This window comes from Gilbertella persicaria (assembly GCF_025201335.1).
Source record: "Gilbertella persicaria strain CBS 190.32 chromosome Unknown B0P05scaffold_24, whole genome shotgun sequence".
Lineage (NCBI taxonomy): Eukaryota > Fungi > Mucoromycota > Mucoromycetes > Mucorales > Choanephoraceae > Gilbertella > Gilbertella persicaria.
Window position 1 is genome coordinate 233,797 of NW_026251985.1, and position 18,282 is coordinate 252,078.

Here is an 18,282-nt window from a genome sequence, read left to right on the forward strand (position 1 = left end):
TACCTAAATCAGAAAGGTGAAGTTGTAGATAAAAGTGGAAATGAGCATTTTGAGATGGATATTGATACTGAAGCATATCCCATCGATTATATCACCAATTATGATGAACATTTGGATTGTAAACCCTCTGAAAAAAAAAAGAAAACCTCACAATGAAAAACGAAACCTACATGAGAAGCCCTGTAAAAAGGATGAAAATAAAGTTCGTTCATACCGGAAACATGGTGAACAACCATCTTTCTTAGTTCACGAGAAAGCCATGACTCTAGGGCAAGCAGCAAAGCAGCTAGGGGGGAGGGGAGGGAAGTCAATAGACGTACGGCTTACAACTGGGTTAAAAAGGACCAGGAGAATCCATCAGATATCCTAGAGCAAGAACCACAACGATTTTAGGTGCAATTTCACCGTTTGGGGTTGTAAATATTCAACTGCTTCAACCCACGATACCATCTAAGAAGAGAAGACTAAGCAGCAATGACTTGGCTGTTAACGGTGTCGGTGGTACAGTAACCGGTCATTATATCAACTTCGTCAAAAATACCTTGCACGTCTTGGATAACCATGAGGAGTTTCAAAGACATTACATTGTTATGGATAATGCTCCAATCCATACTTCAAAAGATATCGAACGTGATATCACAAGTCATGGCTATGGTTGTATATACCTCCTCCCATACTCTCCTGAGCTCAACTCAATAGAGCAGTTTTGGTCTGTTGTCAAAAGTAGACTCAAGAGAGAAAGGCTTTTGGAAAAAAGAGACGATTTCCAGGAGAATCAAGGAAGCATGCAGCAGCGTCCTCTTTAGCGACCTTTGAGGATTTTGCTATTATTCCACCACCAAATCTAATGATTGCTGTTGTGAAATAAAGAGAGAATAGATATAAAATAAGAGAAAAGGTAAGAACACAGAGAAAGTCCGTTAGAACTTGTATAGGCTTTTATTTCCCCAAAAGAAATCTGATCTTTTTCAATTGCTCTAAAATGTCGAGGTATTTATACTTTTTCTTCTCGGTCAAAATATTGTTTTGGGATTAGCTTCTTGACCGCAGATTGATTTGTTAGATCAGGAACAATTAAGAGAAATGTCTTTAGAGGAAGTTGTCAAAGCCAATAACAAACGATCTGACCTGAACTTGAATAAACTATTACAATAAGGCTGGTAAATATTGGCACATTTAGAAATTGCATTTTGGGTTAATCGAGAAATTTTTTTGTTTACTTTTGTATAGTTAAGATATTCTTGCTTTTGACAGTTAGTATAATTCCTCTTTCTTCTTTGAAAAAAAAAAAGCATTACCTCATTTATATTATACATTAAACAGAATGAGTAAAAAACACTTTCTATTATGAAGATGGGTTAGAGAATGTCTTCAACGAGAATGGAGAGAAAGTTGTAGACCCCATGGAGGGTATATTGACAGATATCATTGATCCAAGCATAATTCTCACCACAATAACGAGCCAACAAGCTGCCTATCTGGCTGCTAAACCAGAAGACATCAAGTATACCGAAATGGAAGAAGGACCTGACAATAAGGTCAAATTAGCGAAGGCACCAGTTAATAGTACATACAGAAACTACGACGACCACATGAGAGAGGAGTTCATCGACCGAATGATCGAAGGTCCTGTCAAAAGAGGAAGATTAAGGTATCATCGTATGAGTACCTTTTCGGAACATTGCCCCCTTCTTCCAATCAAGACCCGCTGCAGTTAATGGGAAGAGCGTTAGGTTTCGAACGATTAAGTCCAATAAATGACCGTAATGTACAGATTAAAGATTACAATGAGATGAACCCGGAGTACCCCCCTCAAGAATATTGTAAGAAAAAAACATTTTCCCCTTGGAACGACCGTAATTCGCGTTAGACACAATAAGTTTTCTAAATTAGACAGCAACTACAAACCAGCATTGTTCACAGTGGTAGCATTTTTTACTAATGGAACCTGCCAGTTACAAGATAAAGCCGGCCGACTGCTTAAAAGAAGAGTAAATGTGTCTTCATTTAGAAGATCCAACCATCGTAGTGTTTGATTTGTGGTGGGTGTATGTTTTGGGGAAGACAAATTAACATTAAAAAGTAGCATCGCTATGTTATCTAAAAATATCAACCCAATTTACACAACAACCACTCGTACCTCGCACCTATTTTCACTTCTTCCTCTTTTCTCCATATTTTACTTTATACATTGAGCCTAGGACCAACGAGTAATTGGTAAGACCCTATAACTACTGGAAATAATAATGTTGGTCCATTTATTTAACTACAAAACTAGACTTAATTTATATAAACACTAAGTCCCTCAAATTACTGTCCGCATCTTTGATGATGCATTCCAATGAGCGCAATTTCCTGCGACCTGTCTTGTCTTATTACCAAAAAATGTGGCCACTCATTTGCTCAAAAATTGGCTAGATTCTCGCATTAAACTCTCATTGTCCCCAACAAACATGGCGGTCTTGGTCTTCTGGATCTTAGTCATCAAATTAACTTACTTTAATGGAAGACTTCTCTCATCCTTGCCGATCCTCAAAATCACACTTGAGTACTTTCTACGTAAACCCACCTATCCAACCTATCACTGGTCTTTTCTTTTCCCAGCGGAAGTCACTTTTAAGTCCTTTGATGACCTATTTTCTTCGAGCGTCTGACTCCATCTCTTGTGAATTTCAACTTTGCAGTGCCTCAGCTACCGTTTGCAAAAATCACCCCATTACAGCACTATTTGTTGACTCTGTCACCGTCCAACATACACACTGTTTTTCAGCCCTCTCCCCTACATACTATTTTTTCAAAGATTTTTGGTTGTTCTTCCGCCGAACTATTGGGAATTTCATTTTTGCATCAGACCTCACATCATCACACTTGCAACTTACGCCGCGACTTTTTTTTCTTGCCTCAACAACCGTTAGCCCAGTTATATGATCTCTCTTACAAGCGATCGATAACGATCAAATCTTTGGAAACTTTGTTCTTTCCAACTTTGCGGGACCTCCTGTTGTATTTGAGGGTATATGTGGATAGTAAATCATACGTCAATACAGGAGAAAACTGCATGCGATGATTAAATGACAATTGGTACTATGCTATCATCTGTCACTTATCACTCCTTCTCCTCTGCCTCAGAGATTTCGTTTTTCATCCCACACAAGCGCACCTATGACCTCATTCACCCGACCTCGATCATCACTGCCTGCTATCAAACTTTCGACCAGTTCCGTTTTTCAATAGATCCAATCAGCTGCCCCATTCCAATCCTGCTTCAATTTCCTTTTCAAAGACTCTTCCCATCCATACCACCAGGTCACTGATTTCTACACTCCAATTTCCCAGCAGAAAAATTATGGTTCTAAGTTTTATGCAAAAGGCTACCCAGAGTCTCTTTTCTTTATGAAATCGGTGTAACCGATACTCTATGCAATCGTTCCACAGAATCAATAAACCGTTTTGGTGTATGTTGCTGCCCCAAGAAATATACGATCTGGCAAATTTATGTAATCCCTTGTCTCTCCTTTTGAAAAATAATCAAATCTAAACCGCCCTTTCTTTATCGTTATTGCCATAGCCCAATATTACATATGGTACTGTTACTGGAAGTATGTATATAATGAAATACTTTTCTTACAATAAAGCTGCAATCTTTTAAAAAATTGTCAAACAGGTGCGAATTCTCCTACACAACGTTCTTGCGATTAATTTATGCTACACGTAGCTGCAATACTCCATTTAAAAATCCTTATATACTATATAGCTCCCTATTATTTACCTATCAACAAGCCCCACTCTGTAAATATGTGTGACCATCATTAAAACATTATTCAGAGCGCGTCTATTTGACAGGTGCTCATTTTTCAATATAGTGTACCAGTTCAATGTAGCCGCCACTTCTCATAGATCAATCATCAGATTAACACTTAGTACAAATAAGAACCTTGAATGCAGTGATAAAACTTTTATCTCTTTTGCCCGTTTATTTGTACATATTACAGTTGGTAAACATTTGAACGAGGGAAAAAAAAAGGTCCAGCCATTGCACAGGAAGTTCGAGGTGTTTATCAGTCATCGGACCAGGAATATCCAACTCTGATGTCTTTCACTTCAACACTTAAAATCATGTTGATGAATGGTTGATTAGTACGGCTGCTCCTTTGGGAATCAGATTGGGCACTGGACACACTTTTTGGAGAAGAAAGTAACTTGAATGCGTGTATAGAAGAACCATTTTGACGGCATCTAGAATAAACTGAAAAGCTGTGACTGATCGAGACAAGTAGAGTTGTACAATTGTATTATCTTTCTTTAAAAAGACAAAATGATTCACTTTACCAGATACCGCAAAAAGAATCAAAACCAACAAAGCTGAATCTGCCACAAAGGGCTGTCCACTTTCAAGTAGATGAATGTCCCCAAAGAGCTGTCATGTTCAGTTATAAGCCAAGCATGCCTCAAAGGGCTGGCCATCCAAAAACATACAAAAGCGTCCCCAGAGTGCTGTCAGATTCAACTAGAGTTTCGAATCTTCGCAGTAGAGGGCAAAGCAAAGTCATTTTGCCTTCTTGTAAGCAATACGCTCCCATTTATAGTTCTATATAGTGTGTTTTCGTTTTGAAAAGAGAATAAATAATATGTCGGCAAGATTACATCGTGCAGCGTCTTTTGTTTTCGTCATCATTTAATCTCCATTAAAGGCGAATCAAAATAATATTCCACAGCTCATCTCCAAACCTTAGTAGAATGTATTTACAAAAGACAGAAGTTAAAAACTGGCACGTTGAAGATGCTATAAATGACTACACCTCCAGATATGACCCCAGTGACGCCATTAACGCGTTAAAATTGGACTTACGGAAAATAATAAAGAAAACAACTATACAGTTCAAGGCTCAAATGGCAAAGAAGTTGCTGGCCGAACTAGAAGTTGAGGGACGCGATCAACCCAATTTACTATTTTCAAACGAAATTATAGCCAAAATATCTATGCGGCTGGTCAAATAAGTATTGGTAGTCAAGGTAATTAGAAATATATATATATAGAATAAGCAAGTGTGTTAACAACGCCCTTTAGAAACACCTCTAGCAACGTCCTCAAGAGAACCATCAGTAGAGATGCACAGAAGAAAAAAGGCCAAAATAGTAAGTTTCTGATAATACAGCTCTCCGGCTGAACCACTACTGAACAAAATATTTTTCATCCTGATCTAATTAAATCGCCATAGCAAACGGAAGAAGAGGTTGTAACAGATGAAAAAGACAGAGTAGCCGCTGAAATGCCTGTTTCAAAGGTAACTCTCATATTAAAGCTTTTGTTTTTCTTTTTTTTTTGTTGAAAAATGATATTCTATAGCTATATGAAGAAGACAGCATCGTTGAGTGTACCACCAGTGTCAATAGCTCGGAAGATGTTGAAGACAGCGACGATGAGCGTACCATCGATGATAACGACTCTGAAGAAGTTGAAGACAACGACCTTGAAGATATAATAAACATCAGTGATCCTGACAAAGTCTATGAGAGCGACGGTTCCAGCATCGCCAGCATCAACAGATTGATGCATGTCCAACAGAACAACAGCTTCATGAAATCTGTGTACAGATACTACAGTTGTTTGGTTGGTATTCAAAACTCGTTTTACAAAAAAAAACTCACTAATGCTCATAATTTATTTAGGCACAAAAAAGGAACGTTGGATCTTCACAAGTAGCTGCAAGCTCATTGCTTGGTGAGACTGGTGTCTGCTCCGTGATGGACAGGTTCACTTTGTCACTTTTAGACAAATGGCGTCACGAAAAAAAACTTGGCAAAGACGACTCTCAATACTTGAAGTACGTACGCGAATAATGGGATCAATCATAAGAGTGTAATTGAACTTTAACTATTTGTTTAGGTTAACTATGTCAAGAATTCTTGATACAATTAATAAGAGAAATCCTGTATTAAGTGAAATCGGAGAAGAACTGCTCAGCAGTTTTGACGAACAAATGAATCTTCCTCCGTACGAAATGCCTTCCACTGTATCAGATTTCATCAAGAAGTTTATCGAAGTTAGTTTTTTTACACCATGTCCTGTTTAACTTTATTAACGCTATTCATCCTTTAGAAAGCGAAAGATTCAAGCCACAAAGATCTTGTGATTTTCGTAAAGCAAATAACGTTGGAAGCATGGTCAAAAAATGACGAGGAACTTAAAAAAGTGACTGAAATATACGATTATTTGTAAGTGATTCATTTTTACCACTGCAGTGTCTGGAGGGGTTAAAATGAAACGAACATCCTGTACAAAGGATTATAATAACTTTGATCATCTAGATTACTGCACATTGATGAGTTACAAAAACTCGACAAAACATCTTCAGAATTGCAATGCTTTATCCCAACCTACCACATCTTGAACATTATATTTCGAGATACAGGCATAAAGCTCGTCATGTAAGTTTATTAGTAGGTCTCTCTTTACATTTACAATAGTAACAATTTTAATTTATGAAACGCAGAGGAGAGAAGGGATGCGATGCGTCGAAGAAAGCAAGAGGCATCAATGAACGTTATTTTGCAGCAAAAAAACAAGACAATATACGCGGCCGCAAGTTAGATATGATGCTAGTATATAACGGTATTGTTCTGTGCTCTGCGGAGTGGAAGTCAATGACGGCGTCAAAACCTGTTGTTTTGAAACAATATGTAAAGAATTTGCGTGTCAACAGCTCGATTCTTCACAATTTGAGAAGCTGCCTGAATGATGACAGCACTACGATTTTAGGAATAGATTGGAAGGGTACAATTATACAATTTAGCGCTTTTTAACTGTTCTAACAACAATTCCCTTTCTCTTTAGGACTAGTAGGCTATGTGTATATTATGAAGAAGTTAGGCGATGTGGTAGTCGTCAAAGAGGAATCTGGAGTATTTGTTCCATCAGACATGTGTGAATTTGAAGATTTTACACAATCAATCGAATCGCTGATGAAGTTTAAGGTAAAGTAGATAAGGCTTCCCTATGTGGCCATAACTGCAACGTTAATTTTTTCATTACTTTTAGGCATACTACGTTGGTCTAGCCATGAAGATCAAAGTCAAAGCAGCAAAAGATCGTCGTCAACGGTTCCACGATGACCACTTTAACATCACCCCTACTACCAGCAGAAGCCCCTCTCCACATACCTTTTTTACCCCGAAACGGCCCACCACTACCCACCGATATCAAGAGTAAGCCTTGTTGTAAAATTGCCAGTAAATGATAGAAATTAAATAAAAAGACGTTCGTCAGCATCAAATTTTGAAAGAGTGCAATTATTTCAAGTTTATTCCGAGATAGTGTAGAAGAACATATCTTTTATTAGATTACACATTGAGAACAACTCATTTATAATATACAGCGCTTGCTCTTGAATCGAGATGAACTTTACCATAAGAGACATTCCCTCTCTTCAATACTGAAGTACGATCAAATTACCTTTCTTTCTGATGTTCACAATAGGGATCAGATCGATATTTTCCTGCATTAAGTGAGTGAGAAACAAAGTATGAAGCTCAAACAATAACAGCACATGAAAGTGTCAGAACGCTTGGTGCTTACTTTTATCTGCATAAAGATGGATGTAGCTCGAGGAACAAGCGTAAAATTTACTGATACCTCGTGGGTGGTATAATTTTTCAAGCACTTTCAAAACGTACTTGGCTTCATCTCATAGTTATAACATGCGATCGTGACATAATTTGTGAAAAAACTCATATATCAATACTCTTTATTATTAAAACGCCAGAATGGGGGCCATGGATCATTGACACTTTTATAAAGATGGTTACGAGTTCGTTTAACAAGATCTGCATCTCGAGGTTGACCTTAAACTTGTCGCAATTATTTAATTCGAATATATAACTTGCTTCCCTTCTGTGATCTCGATAAAATGCAAGTCCAAGTACATAGTACATCCCAAAGCGATATTCGTACTCGGGCTTGTAATCAGGGAAGTACTTTTTTTAAATGATTCAGGTGATTCGAAAGTGCATGAATGATGTATTGACCGGAGTTGAATAACTCCTCGATGAAGAGCTCAGTAGGTGTCGTGGTCTTGCTCCTAAGGCACGCTTGAAGCTTGAGTGTGTCATTGTTATAATTGTAAAGGACGTTGAGACAAATTGACCTTGTAACTGTCTTTTCCAGTATATAGAATAAAGTTGGGCCATTTACTGACTCCTTATTTTCGTGTTTATCTCTAAAATTATCGATCCTGTTACTGAATGTAGTGTTTTCTCAGGAATCAGCGTGGTTTCCTTTTATACATCGTATTTAATTTTAGCTGCGTAATTTTGCGTTTTGGCCAGGAAGCCTTCCTTATCATCGCTTCCAATTAAAAAAAACTGTGCCATTGCTAGTCGAAGACATCATGTTTCCTTGCTTTCAGAATTGGCATCTGGTGGATGATTTGTAATGCATTGAACTCCCCTTTAAGATCGGTTGGTTTTTTTTTTTTTTAATGATTTTATTTGCCGCACGTATTAGTGGTCTCGAGAGGGACCCACTAAAAGAGGTGCTCGACAATTATTTATTATAAGAGGATTAAAAGAAACAAAAAGGGTACTACAATTTCAAAAAACAAAGAAATCAAGAAAAAAAAGGGCAGCTACTGCGAGAAAAGACCTCTCAAGATGAAAGGTCATTTTCAGCAGCTATACGCATAATTTGATAGCGAGTGCTATGGAGAACAGAGAGATAATGGAATGGTTGGTTCTGCATGGTATGGGTCCAATGGGCCTTCCAGATTTCAGAGAGACCGATCAAGGTTACCATGGCTACTGAAAGAGGACAGTTGGTTTGAGACCGAATCCGAGAAAAATTGAAAGATGCAAGTGCATCAGAGACTAGATCCAGAGAGGTGCCTGGCCATAGAAATTCCCTGATCAAGGCATTCCAGAACGGAAATTTTTGGGGGCAGCGAAAGAAGAAATGGTACACAGTCTCCTGATCACCACACAAAATGCAGGCAGCAGTAGGGAAGCGAGCAGGAAAAATCTTGGATAGAAATAAGCGAGTGGGAATTTTGCGAGTCAGAAATCGATACATCACATTTCTCTGCAATGTTGTGATAGGTATACACCAAAAGTACTTCCAAGCAGCAGAAGAAACTTCTTGCCGGGCAATGATATCAGACAAGGCAGCTTGTGTGATGACCTTACGGAAAGTATAGCCACCATTTTTGAGGGCAATGAAATTTTCATTGTCAAAAGGCAGTTTCAACATACGCACAAAAGAAAAGAAACCAAGAGACCGCTGGATTGCAGGAGTATGCACAGGATTGTATAAGTCTAATGAAGTACGAACAAGGCATTGACCAAAGAATGGCTCCAGTTGACAATGATTTTGATTCACTGCTTGAATATATTTTCTGACACTACGATGGATATCCAGGGGAAAGGAAGAAACTGGTATTGGTGCCAAATAGTGACCCTGTGGATGGTACTCATATAGATAGGAAACTGCTACTGTGCGTAGCTTGAGAGGCAAATCAAAGGTGTCAGATGGCAAAACAATTGAGCGTAATGGCAGTAGAAAGCATTCGATAGGGTTTGGCATGTATGAGTATTGTTTCCTAGGAATAGCATCCATTGTCTGGCAGCACATTGTGACAGTGTTACTTGCCAATTGCCTGAGTTGGCCTGGGCGAGAACGAGGAAAGAGCAGACCCAAGAGCAGATGTTCAGTCTGAAGCAAAGCACGGGTATGTGCTGCTAGAAAGTCTTGTATCAGAGAACGTTCAGCTTGAGGACACAAAAAAGGATGAAGCCAATGGTAATACAGTGATTTCTGCTGAGAAAACAAGTCAAGAATGCCAAGGCCACCATGCCACTTTGGTGCAGTCATCGTTTGCCAACTAATGCGAGGAAAGATTTGCCGGTTGACAAAAGAAGTAATGACAGTTCGAATGGTATTAAGGATTACTTGAGTGGTAGGGATTACCCGCAAAATATACCAGCATTTAGACAATAAAAGCGAACTGGCAACTGTAGCTCTACCAACAACAGAAAGATTGCGTGAGGCATGAATATCCGCCAGTTGAGTCAGTGATCGAGTGAGGGACGAAAAAAAGTGAGCGCGCTGGTCCAATCCATATCTGTTTCGCTCCACTTCTCAACCCACGCTATGCGGTTTGCAAATTTGGTTGGATGCTTCTCGCAGTAAAGTCAAAGACGAAATGTTTTTAAATGGAAGGGGCTGATCTCTTCTTCGCATTCCATTGCATCGCGCCCATTTTCATCACAAATGTTTCCCTGGTCATCTTCATAAAAAAAGTATGTACTCATTTAACAAAAGTAAAGAAAAGAATATACCGCCCTTTGAAAAAAAAATTCCGCCTAAAGGGGTAATTATTTATGGGACTCTTACAGCCACGTAATACACTCTTTCTCAATTCAATCGGCAAGGAACTTTTCTTTTTAGTTTTGGCACACAAATAAAATTCAGTATGGCACACTAATTTACTTTCAGATTAGCACAATGAAATTTTATTGATGGCACAATTTTCTGGCCTAATGTGTGTACGTGAGTGATAACTTTTTCTTTATATATAATGATGAATATTGTTAAGGAATATAGTTTTTCTTTAAAAAAAAAAAAGGGGGTATGAATATGGAGGGAGGGACGGAGAGTTAGATATAAACGAGTAAATGTTTGTTCATGGTGACCAAGTTATTCTTCAGTAGAATCACTACTTCTTTTTCTTTTTCTCTTACATCCTTCACTAGTAAAACTAGGAAGAATTGTCTTGCACTGATCAGGATCAACGTCGATATCCACTGGCTTTTGTTTGACGAGCTTGTTGGTGTCCTCCATCATTACTCTGGACTTGTAAACAGCTGTTAATATTGGCAACAATGCATTACAAATATCATCTGCTTCTTCTGGTAAATCAAGAGTTCTTTTATGGTTAATACGACAGACATAACCGGCAGGTGAGTCACATAATACGATTGTAAACTTTGTCTCTATAAGTACAAGATAAAAAATATTAGCAACAAAAAGCGTAAAGTATGTCGATGATTTTACTTACCAAAAAGTAAAAAGCCAACAAGGGTTAATTCACGCAGGGAATCAGGAGATTTCTGATATAATGAATAAATCATATCTTTTAACACTTTTGCCATTTTAGAACCATCAAGGAGCTCTTTTGTTTGATCCTCTCTTCTACCACATTCACAACATCCGTATTCTAAAAGTTGCCGATAAAAAATTAAATCCAGTTTTCTACCCATTGATTTTCGTTCCATCCTTTCAATGTCGGCCAAGGTTCTATTCGTATTTATACCAGCTGATGATGATCTGCTTGATTTTTCAGCTCTTAATTATGCAAAAGAAAAAAAATAAGTATATAATCATAAATAAAATTAGGCTAGAAGCACATCCTGTACCCACCCTCTACACGTGATCTTGGAATCATCAAAAACCGTATCGATAAACCTCCATACACGTCTCATCATGTCCCCTTTTAGCTGATCGGTAAGAGGTAAATAACCCCATTTGAATAGCGTGAAATAATCCAGAAGGGTATTTCTTACCCACTCACGGGCAGGGCATGTTTGTTCTTCGTCCAACTTCTTTTTTAAGGAGGCAGCATCGTTTGATTCTTTGAGTGAATCTAGGTATGTTTGTAATGGCACAGGTAAATCGCGAAACTGCTTATTACCGTAGCTTTTTATTTCAAAAAGCTCTTCTTCTGTAAAGTACTTCTTCCATATTTTCTCGCTTGTATCTAAAACTAAAGAATGTACGGGACTAATACAAAGTTAATATCACCTCATTGACTTCAGTGAACTTTAAGGATCCTTACTGTTCGTAGTTGCATCCAACTGCAAACTCCTTCATCCTCTCTTCCACTATAGTTCCTGAAGATAATCTCCAGCATTTATCTAACTCCAAGTCCTCAAACATTTGTTTGATTTTAGTTTTATCAATTTCAGACAGCTTTATTTGCTTTTTGCTGGTATTGGTTGTACTGGTTGTACTGGTAGTTTCTGTGAACGAATCAGCGTATTCTTTTGTAACTGATGGTGTATGCTGAGTTTCGCTAATACGATTATAAAAATTCATGCTTGGGTCAATAGGTGGAGGAACGATCCCCAATCGTTTATCATGAATGAGAAATGCAATCTTTTCCCAGTTTGGGCGGCTGTTGTTCTGAAAAGAAGTGTCAGTAAATTTGTATACAAAATACTATAATCACCAATCATACATATTTGATATTCATTGACTTGAGAACACGACTGATATGAGCACACCAATTACTCTTATACGTAAACAAGGACATTCTTCCGTTATAGCTTTCTACGATATCCTCTGTCAATTGATTTGAAATCGCGTTGATTGTAAGAGACATTCCTGCCCCTCCCAGAAAAAGAATAGCATTTTCAATCTCTACTTACACAATTAAGAACTGCATCTATATTTATTTATGAGAGTAAATACGTACTTTTTGTGTACCATTCTTTGGCAAATTCACTTTCATTAGAAGTTTCAGTCGCGCCTGTTGCTAGTGGAGTTGCCATTATGCAAAAGGTTTTTATTTGATTTCTTAACAAATTTAAAAAGCGAACTTTAGCAACAAGTCACAAGCCACGTCACTGAAAAAGTTTTTAATCCTTTTCAGTGTTTTTATTTTTTTATTTTTTTCATTGTTAATTCATTGTTAATCGCGTAAAACGCCCAGGCGGCAGTCCTTCTTGAATCGTAGCGTAATCACAATGTTTTAACTTGTCATTTCATTGTTAATCGCGTAAAACGCCCAGGCGGCACTCCTTCTTGAGTCGTAGCGTAATCACAATGTTTTAACTTGTCATTTCATTGTTAATCGCGTAAAACGCCCAGGCGGCACTCCTTCTTGAATCGTAGCGTAATCACAATGTTTTAACTTGTCATTTCATTGTTAATCGCGTAAAACGCCCAGGCGGCAGTCCTTCTTGAGTCGTAGCGTAATCACAATGTTTTGACTTCTTGTCATTTCATTGTTAATCGCGTAAAACGCCCAGGCGGCACTCCTTCTTGAATCGTAGCGTAATCACAATGTTTTGACTATTTTTTGGAAGTAGAATCACCTCCACCTTCACGTGGTTACTTTCGTCAGTAGAAACTTTATTGTTTTGAAGCTAAGAGAGGTGTGTTATCTTCATACCACAATGTGGAGTATACTTATTGCAAAATTGATTTATGTTTAGAAATTTGTTTTTGATTTGTTTTGTAATCAATATTAGTTGATGAGTTTGACTATATATTTGTAATATTAATGGCGATAAAATTAGTTTTTTGTTTTGTGATATTTGTATACCTTTTATTGGTAGGCACTGCTATTTCTTTTCTTTTTTTTAAAAAAATAAAAACAATATTCATCATTATATAATACTCCAAAAAATTGAATGGCAACAAGAATAATTGAGGCTTGCAATAATGTTCCTCCAGAACATCTTCGAGCATTTGTACAACATTCGGTAAACATATTTGAAGATTGCTTAAAAGGCAATCCTATCTAATAAAATGTCACAAACAACTGTAAAAAATATCTACTGAGGATCGAAGAGACCGCCCTTTGAGAAAGCGATTACAATTTTCTCAAAGGGCGGCTACTGCCCTTTGGAAAAACAAAGACCGCCTATTGAGAATTTTAAAAACCGCCTTTTTATTTAAAAAACTGCCCTTTAGTGTTGCGCTAACTGTACAACAAAAGGGCCTAACTGGGTTTGAAAAAGTAGTGCCCAATTTTTTTTTAAAAAGTTATGGTGCTTTTTGTCGTGCCAACCAAAATAATGTCCTCACTAAACGACGCGTTTTGGCATGAAAAAGAAAAGAGTAAGGGTTAATTGATATAGTTGGATATGACACTCTTGCTAAAACTTAAAATAGACATCAAAGCTGCAATTCACACGTTAGCCTCTACTGGAATGTCTGTCAACATAACTAAAATACGTGAACAATTAAAAAGCTGCCTTGTAGAATCTTACGACAACACAACTTCACTCTTGGTATATAAGACAGCATGGTGTAGCAGAATATCAAAAGTATTAAATGGTTTAAATATTAAACACGTAAGTTTGCTTTCAGTGAAAAGTTTCCAAAGCATTCATTTTCTTTTCTTAGGGCAAAACTAGACCTAATTGGGAATTAACGATGTGATGTTTTGATAATAGAGAGTTATATGATAAGATAATGTAGAGACAAAGGTAGATACTTTGAGACTGTTTTATACAATTTTATTGTTCTTCTTTTTGACTATATGTCTTGATCTATTGAAAGATATATTGTCTTATTCAATACAAGAGGTTTGTTTATGTCTATTTCTGATGTAAATTGATTATGATATATTTTAGTATGTAATTGAAGACTTATTTAATGTCAAATCATCACAAACGATAAAAGGCTTGATCACGTTCACTATCCACCACAAGTCCCCGGAAACGCTGATAGTGGTGTTAATGAACGACCCCAAGTAACAACTACCAGTTCTGATTTCCTCTCAAGCTGCATATCCAAACAATCAAAGCTGTCTCAAGAAGACAAAGAAATGACAAAGCAGATGTTTGATAAATTGGATAAGAGCAAGATGTGGAAGTTGTCTACTGGAACTGTGTTAGAAGAGAAGATGAGAGAATTTGCTCTCAACTGTTTATATGAACAGTAAGCGCTGCACAATATTTTTAGTCCCGTCCATTCGATGATATTGGATTCAAGCGATATCAATTGGAAAAAGTGCTTGACTGATGAAGAGATTGATGAAATTGAGAACTATAAAATGAAACAGCTTGTCAAGTTGCCTGATGATGTCAACAAATATATTGAATCTTTTCAGAAAGTTAATGATGCTGTTTCCCTGAAAGCCCAATTGACTCAAGAAGTGCAATGTCCAGCTTCTGAATGGATCAGAAGTACTCTTCTAGAGTATATAAAACTATTCAAATACAAACATCTGCCATTAACAGACCAATCAGAAGGAGATGTTCTTCAAAGAGTCTGGATTTTTTTGGACACTGTTGTGGTGATCTGAGCACTTTCAATACAAAATATAATAAATAATCTTTCATCATATAAATGAATAATCACTTATAGCACTATACATTATAAATATAAAGTAAGCACTGTATAATGACAGTAAATAAGGGTAACTGGGATAATATGGATATTTACAAATAAGGAAACCATAATGGTAACTTTTAGATAACCAGGAGGATTAAAGGAGAATTTATATAATCAATTCCCAGGCACACACTGTCAAGGTGTTAAGTAATAATCACAATTAGTCAATAAATCAGGTAGTATAAAAGACAACCTGGAAAAGATATATTTTAGACAACAATCAATTTATTTTTGTAATAAAGAAGTACTGAACAGTCTCACTGTATTTCTTTGTTTTCCTTCTATCTTCTATTATATCTTCATTCACAACCCAAACATCACAGCCGAATCAGTATATCGTTGTACAGCAAACGGCATAAGAGGGGAAATTTGGAATACTCTGTGCGTACTTGTAAACGTAGCCAGTGCGTGTTTTCATCAAACTTGAAGAAGATCATTGCAGGCAATTCTGTATGTCGATAGAGCCAATGGCCAGAGGACAGGTCAGAGAACATCCTAATTAAAGGAGAATGCAGCAATGTTTGGATAGGCACTCGCTGTAGGTTAAAGTCAATCCCAAAATGGTCAAATGTTTGAAACATGACAGGAATGATAGAGAACTGATGGCAGATATCATGTTTCCGCAAGACCGGGGGAAAAAAGGCAGAGTAGGAAAGGAGGAGCTGGTAGACATAAACAGTAGATGATGGCTTAAAGCACTCTTCAGCAGCGTATTACCTTGGTTTCGATCAAGAAGAGCAAAAAGCCATTTCATCTGGAGTACTAAATGTTGGCGCGCAGGATTTAGAAGACCAATGCCACCCTATAGGCGGGGAAGACATAATTGATCGAAAGATACCTTGAGATATTTCTCTTGCCAGACAAACTTGTATATCAACCGCCGTATTTGGTCTAAAAATGCTTGTGTCGGGTGGAAAAGCCGCAGAGAGAACCATAGTTGGGACAGGATGAGAGTGTTTGCAATCATTGCACCTCCTCAAAGAGACAAGCGTCGTTGTGAGAAAACGTAAATCAGTGTTTGTACTTTGTCAAGTAGCATATCCTGAACAAAATTTCTTTGTGTACTAGTATACGGCATGTAGAAACCTAAATATCTCAGGGTAGTTGGTGAAGATTTGGAGTAATAGGTATCAATTCGGTGTTGTCTTAACAGTGTTGACCAGGAAGACACAGTATCACCACTCAATGAAAATGCTTCAGTCTTGGGCTGATTGAAAATTGCATTAGAGATCTTGGCGTAATTGTTCAAATGAGTCTGAAGGCGTACAAAGTCATTTTGGTCGTGGACAAAGACACAGATGTCGTCCGCATATGCTAGGCATTTGATCTGTTGGTTGCTTGAGGAGTTCGAAGAAGAATAACCTTGGTACAATGGATCTTGAAGAATAGACAATAATAGTGGCTCCAAAGCAAGATTGAACAGTATTGGTGAAAGAGGATCACCCTGACGTAGACCTCGCTTCTGATTGACTGGTTCCGTGAAGAATCCATTAATATTAATATACACTGAATTATCAAAGAATAGACTACTAATACTATCAATCAGTGAAAGGGGAAAGCCAAAAGCACGTAGCACCTGAGTCAGATATCCGGCATAAACTCGATCATACGCCTTCTCTTGATCAAGAAGTAAGCCGATACCAGGATGGTTTTGGTATCTTGCCTGTTGTAATATCAGATGCACTAACATTCCATTATCGCCAATAAATCTGTCATTGAGAAATCCTGTTTGATAAGGATTGATAATTTTTTGCATAACTGGACCGAAGCGTTTGGTCAATAGCCTTGTAAAGATCTTTGCATCGCAGTTGATTAGCGAGATAGGTCTCCAGTTCTTTAGATCGTTGAGGTCGCCCTTCTTTGGCAGCAGTCTTACTCGAATGTCTTTCCAAGATGGTGGAACAACACCATGAACAAGAGCATCGTTGTACAGTTGTTCTAGTAACAGCTCCAAAATAGGAAGTTCAAAAAGCAGGCGCATATACGCATAACCTAGGCCATCGCTACCTGGGTTACTTTGTTTTGGACTGCGTGTAGACATTTCCTGAAGTATATTGATGGTTATCGGTTCAAGCAGGAGATCAGTATCGTCTTCGTTAAGTTTGCGTTCGAAATTGACTAGCCCTAAGTAGTTGTTGATATCTTCAGGAGCGAGAGTATCGGGCGTGTATAGTCGTTGGTAAAAGCCTTGAACAATGCGCTTCATGTTTGTCGTTTCAGAAATTAGTATCTCAGGATGGGGACCATTGAGGTCTCTGAATCCAGACATATACTGCTGTAACGTTTGTTTTTGATGTATCTGCTTCAGAAAAGGAATGTTTGTCTCACCATTTTCCTGCCACCAGATGCCAGATTTGATGATAGCAATTTGAGCCATCTCTTGTTGAAGCTTGTGAATCTGAGTGTCTAGGGGAGGAAGAAGTTGTAGCTTGAGTGCTGGAAGCGGCTTCGTTCGTAAAATACGATTGCGTTTCTTTTCTAAGCGCCGAAGTGTCTGTTCTCTCCAGTTGTTATGATTGATTGCATACGATTTAACAACTTTTCTAGTTGTCAGTTTGACCTGCTCCCACCGTTCTTGAGGTGTATTATCATCAGTCCATTGTGCTACCAGCTTGTGGATACGCTTCTCTATGGAATTGCGTAACCTTTTGTGTGTAGCAAAGGTCAGATTTCCTCGCCATATACCTGGTCCAAATTTTGACATACCTAGGACAAACTCAACTTGCAATATGTAGTGGTCTGACCATGAAGCCGGTAATGATGAGTTATTGGAGTTTGTCAGTCCTTGTCGTATATCTTCGCCAACGAAATATAGTCAGTGGTAAAGAAACAGAAACTATCCCTGGATCGTCTTTGAAACGTGGGATTGTCCTCTAAATTATTAATAGTCATAGCATTTGTGAAGGACTGTTCTAGCCGAGCTCTCTATTGAGGATAGGTAGCATAGGGTAGATCAGCAATTCGTAAATGAGAGTAGTTGAAATCTCCAGAGATGATCAATTGGTTGAGGGAAATAATGTTTCTGAAGTCATTCAGCATATTGTGTAATTGACAGTAAAAGGATTGACGTTCGGAATTGTTTGACGCAGGTGCGTACAAATCAAGAATATAGAAAGGTGCATAGAATTGTTGGGGGTGTTCCACCTTATAGAGTTGAAATCGATCTG

At 37.8% G+C, this 18,282-nt stretch overlaps 7 protein-coding genes across 7 annotated transcripts; 6 read left to right on the plus strand and 1 right to left on the minus strand.

Moving 5' to 3' along the window:
• Window positions 1-1,334: 1,334 nt before the first annotated feature.
• Window positions 1,335-1,718, plus strand: B0P05DRAFT_471648 (uncharacterized protein; the record flags this gene model as incomplete). The annotated part of the gene is made up of 1 exon (XM_051574631.1): window positions 1,335-1,718. A coding segment is annotated over one exon (384 nt), but the record flags the coding sequence as incomplete, so codon positions are not given.
• A 1,111-nt stretch (window positions 1,719-2,829) lies between these two features.
• On the plus strand, window positions 2,830-3,429 carry B0P05DRAFT_545369 (uncharacterized protein). The gene has a single exon (XM_051578634.1). The coding sequence runs from the start codon at window positions 3,072-3,074 to the stop codon at window positions 3,312-3,314; it is 243 nt and encodes an 80-aa protein (XP_051434060.1). The 5' UTR covers window positions 2,830-3,071; the 3' UTR covers window positions 3,315-3,429.
• A 1,680-nt stretch (window positions 3,430-5,109) lies between these two features.
• Window positions 5,110-7,210, plus strand: B0P05DRAFT_572320 (uncharacterized protein; the record flags this gene model as incomplete). The annotated part of the gene is made up of 10 exons (XM_051581433.1): window positions 5,110-5,136; window positions 5,220-5,285; window positions 5,348-5,611; window positions 5,671-5,825; window positions 5,888-6,044; window positions 6,101-6,216; window positions 6,310-6,429; window positions 6,495-6,775; window positions 6,836-6,975; window positions 7,040-7,210. The coding sequence occupies 10 exons, from the start codon at window positions 5,110-5,112 to the stop codon at window positions 7,208-7,210; spliced, it is 1,497 nt and encodes a 498-aa protein (XP_051434061.1).
• Window positions 7,211-10,081: 2,871 nt separating this feature from the next.
• B0P05DRAFT_545383 (uncharacterized protein) lies at window positions 10,082-10,468 on the plus strand. The gene has a single exon (XM_051578635.1). The coding sequence runs from the start codon at window positions 10,204-10,206 to the stop codon at window positions 10,363-10,365; it is 162 nt and encodes a 53-aa protein (XP_051434062.1). The 5' UTR covers window positions 10,082-10,203; the 3' UTR covers window positions 10,366-10,468.
• Window positions 10,469-10,626: 158 nt separating this feature from the next.
• Window positions 10,627-12,556, minus strand: B0P05DRAFT_545384 (uncharacterized protein). Its single transcript, XM_051578636.1, has 6 exons — window positions 12,465-12,556; window positions 12,228-12,409; window positions 11,826-12,172; window positions 11,411-11,770; window positions 11,049-11,335; window positions 10,627-10,983 (listed from the first exon to the last, which is right to left on the minus strand). The coding sequence occupies exons 1-6, from the start codon at window positions 12,538-12,540 to the stop codon at window positions 10,688-10,690; spliced, it is 1,548 nt and encodes a 515-aa protein (XP_051434063.1). The 5' UTR covers window positions 12,541-12,556; the 3' UTR covers window positions 10,627-10,687.
• A 1,691-nt stretch (window positions 12,557-14,247) lies between these two features.
• B0P05DRAFT_545389 (uncharacterized protein) lies at window positions 14,248-15,058 on the plus strand. The gene is made up of 2 exons (XM_051578637.1): window positions 14,248-14,304; window positions 14,353-15,058. Exon 2 carries the CDS (start codon window positions 14,697-14,699, stop codon window positions 15,024-15,026), a length of 330 nt encoding a protein of 109 aa, XP_051434064.1. The 5' UTR covers window positions 14,248-14,304; window positions 14,353-14,696; the 3' UTR covers window positions 15,027-15,058.
• B0P05DRAFT_471945 (uncharacterized protein) lies at window positions 14,478-14,663 on the plus strand (the record flags this gene model as incomplete). The annotated part of the gene is made up of 1 exon (XM_051574648.1): window positions 14,478-14,663. A coding segment is annotated over one exon (186 nt), but the record flags the coding sequence as incomplete, so codon positions are not given.
• Window positions 15,059-18,282: the final 3,224 nt, after the last annotated feature.

Bases quoted from the DNA above. Each gene is read 5' to 3' on its own strand.
- B0P05DRAFT_545369 (XM_051578634.1), top strand. From the start codon at position 3,072: ATGACAATTGGTACTATGCTATCATCTGTCACTTATCACTCCTTCTCC.
- B0P05DRAFT_545383 (XM_051578635.1), top strand. From the start codon at position 10,204: ATGGAAGGGGCTGATCTCTTCTTCGCATTCCATTGCATCGCGCCCATT.
- B0P05DRAFT_545384 (XM_051578636.1), bottom strand. From the start codon at position 12,540: ATGGCAACTCCACTAGCAACAGGCGCGACTGAAACTTCTAATGAAAGT. The intron at 12,410-12,464 runs GTACGTATTTAC...TTGTGTAAGTAG, and splicing joins CAAAGAATGGTACACAAAAA to AGATTGAAAATGCTATTCTT. The intron at 11,771-11,825 runs GTAAGGATCCTT...ACTTTGTATTAG, and splicing joins GTTGGATGCAACTACGAACA to TCCCGTACATTCTTTAGTTT.
- B0P05DRAFT_545389 (XM_051578637.1), top strand. From the start codon at position 14,697: ATGATATTGGATTCAAGCGATATCAATTGGAAAAAGTGCTTGACTGAT.